At 32.3% G+C, this 8189-nt stretch overlaps 1 protein-coding gene across 1 annotated transcript; it reads left to right on the forward strand.

Annotated features, from left to right (window-relative positions):
- Positions 1-3093: 3093 nt before the first annotated feature.
- On the forward strand, positions 3094-7867 carry LOC106419907 (transcription factor RHD6-like). The gene is made up of 5 exons (XM_013860754.3): positions 3094-5957; positions 6062-6169; positions 6276-6341; positions 6434-6499; positions 6649-7867. Exons 1-5 carry the CDS (start codon positions 5409-5411, stop codon positions 6781-6783), a joined length of 924 nt encoding a protein of 307 aa, XP_013716208.2. The 5' UTR covers positions 3094-5408; the 3' UTR covers positions 6784-7867.
- Positions 7868-8189: the final 322 nt, after the last annotated feature.

An 8189-nucleotide genomic window follows, 5' to 3' on the forward strand; every position in this document is an offset into this window, starting at 1 on the left:
TTGGTTTAGGGTTTAGTATTTCAGTGTTGGAGGTTGGTTGTGATTCTGATGGTTTTAGTATTATACTACGTTGGTGAGATGAAATAGAATAGTTAATTCTATACTATTTTGTATTTTAATTTATAAAAGATATTTTACATTGGGTTTGGGTTTATGAATTCGAGTTTAGGGGTTAGTATTTATGATTTAGAGGTGGGTTGGTTTAGGGTCTAGTATTTTAGGGTTAGAGGTTGGTTGGAGTTAGAGGTTGGTTATGATTCTAATTGTGTTTATAGTACTCTACTATGTTGGTGAGATGAAATAGAACATTTTCTTTTCCATCATGTGTGTTGCATACAGCTGTCATATATGACTTCTGTTACGTGATGTCTTTGTAAATAATAGTAATTCATTATTGACCAGCAATAAAAATTTCTTGGGTGTATTAAATTGGTACGTGGCTGCATCTGTTTCTATCAAATAAAGTAGTATTAATTTAATTTTCACCCTATGTTATTTTGACCAAGTCATATCTAGCAATACAATATTACCGGATGATTACAGGAAGAAGGGGCAGAACCGGATAATAATTGACATAAATTATAGATATTACATTACGTCAAAATCAATGCTACTTACTTAATTTTGATGCCAAAGTTGGTTATTCAGCAAATTGACCCATTTTTCAATTAGAGGGAATGTGAAGTTTTTTTTTTTTTTTTTTTGATAATCCAGGAGTTTCCCACTTACGTGGGTCAGGGAATGTGAAGTTATATTGAAGGTTCGTAGGGATTATAAAAATACATCGAAACAACAAATAAATTTTTCTAAATCTTCTTTACAATTTGAGCACAAGATTTTGAATAATGTAAGAGCGGACAGCGGAGCTGCAAAATTTATTTGAGATCAGTACAATTGGTGGCAAGGAGAATTATTTAAGTATTCTGGAAAGTTTTAATAGGTCAAAGATTTCAGATTTTGGTTTTCTAAAGAATTAAGAATAATGTAAATAGTTGGACAGTTCAGTTTCTTACAAAATGAGAAAAAGAAGTTCTCATAAAATCAGTAGCATCGTTATGCCAACTCATACATATCACACTTATGGTGAAACATTTTTTGACATCTGAGTGCAGCTTTCAGGTAGTGTTTCTGAATTTTACAAGAAACTGTACTCTGACTTTACACCATCTTTGCGAAGAGAAACAGGCCCAAAGTCCATCTATATATCAAACTCAGAAGATTCGTTTGTTTGCCGACGAGCTGATAGAACCTAGAGGAAGAGGCAGGAGCCTCTCAATGTCTTCTTGCATATATATCTCTCCCTTTAAATACTATGTATCATTGCTAAAAGATATACATACTGAACAAGGAAGAGCATGAACCAAGGAGATTCTTTGCGAGATTATCCCATAATTCTGAAGAATATCAGCTAGAGAAGAATAACTGATCTCTTGTCTCGTGTGAGTCAGCACATAGGACACAACTCACTCTGACTCCAACATTCCAGGATGTTCATGTTTTTGAAAAGCAGTTTCTTGTCGCTAACCACGTAGAGAAGAAAATTTTCTAAGTACGATGGGTGAATAAGATATCTTTATGCCAAGCTTCATTACTTTTTATTTCTCTCTGTCCTTGTGGCTCTGTTTCGTATTATACCACGTATCCTTCGTCATGAACGTCGGTTTATACACTTCCTATTTTCCAACACATCCGCGGACCTTTACTAGTTTTCTTATGAATCGATCACATGGGTCGTTGTTGAGCAACTAGGTGTTTATCTAGTTTTCTTAAGGATGGTGATCTGGAAACTATTCTCCACAGTAGTTTTAAACAGCTAACGTCATTTAATTTTTTTAATGATCTCAATCCTAAACCCCCTTCGCACTTCAGCTGTCCACATTTACATTTTTGTGATTAAGATCAGTGCATGACTATACAACGCTTAGCATGCTTATATACTTCTCGAATACATTCATGTGGGAGGCGAAATATCGCCATCCAAAAATTTGTAATACTCCAAAGTCCAAAGTATCGAAGCTAAAAGATATGATCTCCCCGCAAATTATGAATTTGTTAGTCCATGAACCAATCTGAGACCTTAGCCTTTCAAGCAGAGGGCAATAGTTGTGGGACGAAAGTTTCTTCGTTACCAGCAAGAGGCCCAAAAGTTGCATTGATACTGTGCCATAATTGAAATGAAACCGCTTTCGCATCTCTAGTTGAACGAACATTTTCGGTGATTTTCACAAGATACATCGTTGATTTTTCAATACTGATCTTTAGACTCGATATCTTATCGAATTCTTCAGAAATTTCAGCCACTCCTTCCACTAAACATACTATGCCATCAGTTAAAACCATGAGGTCACCCGGGAGACTTAAATGTGTTAGACCAATATTTTAAAATTTTGGATAGTAGCCTTAAGAATTCCCAACTGCGGCTCGATCTAGTAATTTGGATTGAACATTTATACACACAACATATAGATAAGGAGAAATTGAACAACCTTGGTGTAACCATCTACCTAAAATCATGGAGAAAATGACAAATAAGCAAAATCACTTCATAAATAATAGTATAGATATGGTTCTTTAGACTACTTAACAATCTGTTTAATTTGGTTTATTAAACAAAGATTTAAAATAAAATTTAACTATAACTTAATTTTTTAAGTTATATGGACTAAAGGTTTGTGTTAGGGCTGGGCAAATAAACCGAACCCGATCCGATAAAATGAGTTCAAACCGTTCCAGACCCGACATAAATTTCTGAATGTATCTTGCTTTATGGTATTTCGGATTATGGATACTATTCGAACTGAACCCGAACCTAAATGGATATCCGATAGAACCCGAAACATTTACCAAACATTCAAAATCCCAAAAAGAACTTGTACCAAACATGATCACAATTCTTAATATGTATTCAAAATACTAAGATGTTACTGAACATATAAATTAATTATTTGTTACATAAAGGTTGATAGTTGAAGGTGATAGTTGAAGGTGACAGTTGAAGCTTGAAATTTTAGATTTTTTTTATTGAATAATGTTTCTTATTTTATGAAAACTTGATTTTTGTTTTATGCTTTCATTTATTTGGTTTTTTTATTAATAACTATGTTTACTTTTCGTTTGATTTTGAATGATCATGTTTGATGTTTCTTACTTATTTTGAATCGATTTTACTTATGTTTTGGTTACAAAATTGGTACAAATGAAGTACTTTAAAACCGAAGAACTGATTATACTTATGTTTTGGTTACAAAGTAGGTACAAATCATGTACTTTTAAACCAAATAACCGATTAGGATCCGAACCTGAAAAAACATTTGGTTGTGCCATTCTTTGAAGATTTAACTCGAACTCGATAGAAACCAAAACCGGTCCAGAATCGAAGTTTCATATAACCTAAATGTTGCTGATTTTTATATATTCAAAAAAATCGAGATCCGATTGGATAAAACCAAAATCCGATTGGGACCATATATACCTATGCCAAGGTTGTGTTTTCTGAACGACCGAAATATGAAAATTTAAAAGAATTATGACCATTTTTCTTTCCCAATAACTATTCGACAGGAGGTGTGAAAATAAACCATTCCTGCAGTATCAAACCATTTTCAGCTTATAAATTGCTGTAAATCATGCCAAGCTAAGAGGGAAAGAAAGAAAAATTGATCTGTGGAAGAATATAAAATGAAGACAGAATTAAATACAACAAATTTGGTTAATACATATGCAGTATATTACTCCAATTCGACGTGTCGGCTAAAGAAAAGAAAGTAAGAAGCAGCTTCGGAGGATATAGTGAATCATCGAAACAACTGAAATATAAAAATTAATTTGATCATATATATGGGAATCAAAAAGACGTGTAGATTAGCGAAAGATACGGCGATGTTTTTGCTTCTATGTTCTTTGCTTCTCTTAATTAATAAATATTTTGCGGTTATATAAGTCTGAGTCCATTAATTTCACCTTACCGCCAGCTAACAATCCCGATGAATTACTCATAAATACTGTAATACAACACTTCAGTTTACATCCGCCCATTTGTTATGTCACTCGAAAAGATAATGATGTACTGATATGAGATCCACACATTTTCCCGACATCTAGATTTTTCTATGCCAATTTAAAATAAATTACTAAGATTATGATGTTGATCATGTGCAATTAACAGTGGTTAATTGTTTTATGACAAAATTTCCACGACTTTTACTATCAAAACGTCAAATTAATGGCTACAACTATTTGCAGTAGATAACCTACTGATAACATTTTTGTTCACACCAATTACCCCGGAGAACCGACCCAGTACAGACCCAAAATTTGAGGTAGGAACCAAAGCAGCGTTACCGAACTCGACTCGAATTAAGAATCTAATGAGTATCCAAAGTATGTGAATAAAAACAAATATCTAAAATATTGGTTATAATATACTCATAATTCCAGTACCTAAAATAAAGAAAAAAACATAAATTAAATATAGTAGGTAGTTTAGTATTTTCTGATAAAATTGGATAATTTGGATACAAAATATCAAAACTAAATTGTATCAGTGATTACTTTGGAATAAAAGTAAATATTTTGAACGCATGAGTGTTTTTTTATTGTTTTGGGTAGTATATACTCAAACTGAATTGTATTTATGGTTATTTGGATAAAAATAATCGATCTGAACTGTATCTGATGATGGATAAAGACTGGATCTCAAAAAAGTTGCTCGTATTCACAATACCTAGTTGTGTCGAACCGGACCGGATCCAAAAAAACAAATACTCGAATAGGGTCTAATTTCAAAAAAAAACCTGAATCTTAAGAATGTTCATATCTAGTCTCAATCTATAAAATTGGGAGATGGACTCAAATGGATCTCAAGATCTTGAATAAAGAGGGAAACTTTCTGATCAATATACAAAGGGTTGAGACAATCACTCCAAAATAAGTGAATAACACACACGTTCAGTAATCCCAGGAACTATATTTTTTTAAAAAAAAAACCCGGGCCTATATACGTTAAGGCATGCAACAATCCCAGATTTGCTTTTTTAAGTTACGGACAATGTACATATAATATGTATAGCTAGAATTAAGAACTGTATGCATTCATGACTTCGAAGATTCAAACTGGCAAGATTACTGAACATAAATATTGGGGTTGATTTAATGCCAGCTTCTTTTTTAATTAGTTAATCAAATTCAATAAACTAAAACAAAAATCTTTAAAAATGCGTCATCAGTTCAAATATAATATTAGACATAGACCACTTATATAAACCTTTACCATAACATAACTACAAACACACAAAAACATTGTCTCTCTTTGCTTACCAATAGACAACCTTAAAGCCATTTCTCATACACGAGAGAACACACACAAAACCCTAAAACACTCATCAACACCTTAAACTTATTAGTGTCTAATGGCACTCGTTAATAACCATCCCAACGAGGCAAAGTACGTGTCAAAACAAAACTCCTCATCCCAAGATCTCTCATCACCGGAGAACTACGGATTGGATCAGCCTGACGCAGCTTATGCCGGAGGAGGAGGACATTCGGCTTCGAGCAGTAGCACGATGAATTCCGATCATCAGCAAAATCATCAAGGGATAGTATTTTACCCTTCTGGCGAATCCGTCGAGGATCACAACTCTTTGTTAGATTTCAACGGATCCTCATTTCTTAACTTCGACCACAACGATGATCGTCATGAGAGCTTTCCTCCTCCAACCATAAGTTGCGGTGGTGTTAGCGGTGGCTTCTCTTTTTTGGAAGGCAACAACATGAGCTACAGCTTCACAAACTGGAATCAACATCATATGGATATTATTGGCCCTAGACACATCGAAACTCCCGGGACAAACCAAGTCCATAAAGACTGGTTATATTCTGATTCAACTGTTGTAACCACTGGTTCTAGACATAAGTCTGCCTCGCCTAAATCCACTGGAAATAAACGTTCTTATACGGTAAGTATAAAGGTCAAACACTTTGAATATTTCTGGTATGACAACATTCTAGGTCAAGAACCGACTAATACCCGTATATTTTGTGAATTTTTCTCTATGAATAGGGAGAGAGCAGTCAACCACCCTCAAAGAAACCCACTACCGGCGCAAAAGGGAAAGCTAAGCCTAAGCCAACAACTTCACCGAAAGATCCACAAAGCCTAGCAGCCAAGGTTTTTCTTTCTTTACTGTTACAATTTTTTTTTTATCTAAACCCGAATAATGTCATTTTATCAATTTCGTTAACTCATACCTTAGTGTATGTTTTTTTTCTTTTAGAATCGAAGAGAAAGAATAAGTGAACGTCTCAAGATATTGCAAGAACTTGTTCCCAATGGCACCAAGGTCTACACATACATCTACAGAAAACATTTATGTCACATTTATAAAAATATCAAATTAAGTGTTTTGATGATGAGATGTGTTATTTCTTGCAGGTTGATTTGGTAACGATGTTAGAGAAGGCCATTAGTTATGTAAAGTTTCTTCAAGTGCAAGTTAAGGTATATTAATTGTGACAAACATCCCTCAAATTTTTCTTTCGCGAGATTGATTGATCTTATATAAAAACATAATTTTGTTTATTTAAGTAATATTTTTTTTGTAAACTTTATTTAAGTAATATATATTGCTATAATCTAATGTTTGTTAGGTACTTGCGGCCGATGAGTTTTGGCCGGCACAAGGAGGGAAAGCTCCTGATATTTCTCAAGTTAAAGATGCCATTGATGCCATCCTCTCTTCGTCACAACGAGGCAGGAATTTGGATCCAGTCACCAATCAATGAAGAGTCTGAATGTAATTTAATTAATTACTCAACAGTAATTAAGTTGTAGTAATATCGGGAAGAACAATGATTCTCTCGATAACTTCCACATAAATTTTAAAATACGATTCAAAGATTAAATAACGTTAAATATGTGAAAAATCGAGAAGTTCTTAATGCATCTATATTGAAGACAAGAGACATTCAAAGCACCGATGATCAGTTCGATGTTGGGTCCACACGAGGATGGAATCTTTATATAGTAGATATAAGTAGTAAAACTTAATAATATACATAAATATGTATCTTTTCTTGTCTGTTTTTTTTTTCTGTGTGTTTTTAGTCTACCGAATATAAATCTTGTAATGGAATTTTAAATTCCAAGAAATAAGTAATAAAATTCTGCCCTTTTGGATTTTTCCTGGGCATTCACGTTCAGAGAATCTATCTGATTTACAACCTTTAGAGTATTTGAATCTCACCAAGAGTGCTTTTTGAGCAACATGCTAATCTATTTTAAGTTCTCCAAATACGTATACTACTGTTATAAAATGCATTTACACATTCTCATCAGATTGATTATTAAAACATGTGGTAAAACACAACACAGTTTCGATATATAGATGGATATGTTGCCTTATTAATTAACATATTCAACAAATAATATATATATATAAGAAAATCACCATTAAATATAAAATTAAGAAAGCAACAGAAAAATATAAAATAAAGGAATTTTTTTATTATACTAGAAAATAGTTGCATGATTGAAATTGTATTTACTATAAAAATAAACTGGTTTATTATAGTAGTGTAAACTAAACTTTACTCTGTGTGCAAGATAAAGACCTAGAAAGTGTATATATCTTGATTTTTTTTTGAGAATGTATATCTTGATTTTTTCAAAGAAAATATTTGCCATCAATCTCTCCTTTAAGATATCGAAATAATATAGTACTCCCTCCATTTCTATATAATGCATGTTCGATCACTTTTTACTTGTTTCTAAGAGATCAATGTTCTAGATTTTCTATGTATTTTTATAATGAACTGTAAATTTCAAGAAATATTAATTGACAATTTTAAATTTATTGAATTTCTATTGGCTTAAATTTATGAAAATTGTTATCATTTCAAAAATTAATGCATTGATAGTTAAATATTTTTTTTTAATATTTGTGAAAAGTTTAAAACATATATTTTTTAGAAACAAAGGGAGTAATACTAGGAGAACAGTATTGTACTTGCATTATCAAATAAGACTTGTGAACATGCAATCGCGAGATACAAACGAACTATTATGTTGTTTTCTCAAAAAAAAAAAACTATTATGTTGTTTGTTTTCTAATTTTCATTAGTTTTTGGTTCAAACATTAAAATATGGTTTAATTTAAAAGATATAAAATTATCAAAACCAGTTACTGACT

Source organism: Brassica napus, chromosome A2, assembly GCF_020379485.1.
Source record: "Brassica napus cultivar Da-Ae chromosome A2, Da-Ae, whole genome shotgun sequence".
In the NCBI taxonomy this organism is placed as follows: domain Eukaryota; kingdom Viridiplantae; phylum Streptophyta; class Magnoliopsida; order Brassicales; family Brassicaceae; genus Brassica; species Brassica napus.

Excerpts from the sequence above, each read along its gene's own strand:
- LOC106419907 (XM_013860754.3), top strand. The coding sequence starts at position 5,409 with ATGGCACTCGTTAATAACCATCCCAACGAGGCAAAGTACGTGTCAAAA. Across the intron at positions 6,170-6,275 it reads CACAAAGCCTAGCAGCCAAG|AATCGAAGAGAAAGAATAAG; the intron begins GTTTTTCTTTCT and ends TTTTTCTTTTAG. Across the intron at positions 6,342-6,433 it reads TTGTTCCCAATGGCACCAAG|GTTGATTTGGTAACGATGTT; the intron begins GTCTACACATAC and ends TATTTCTTGCAG.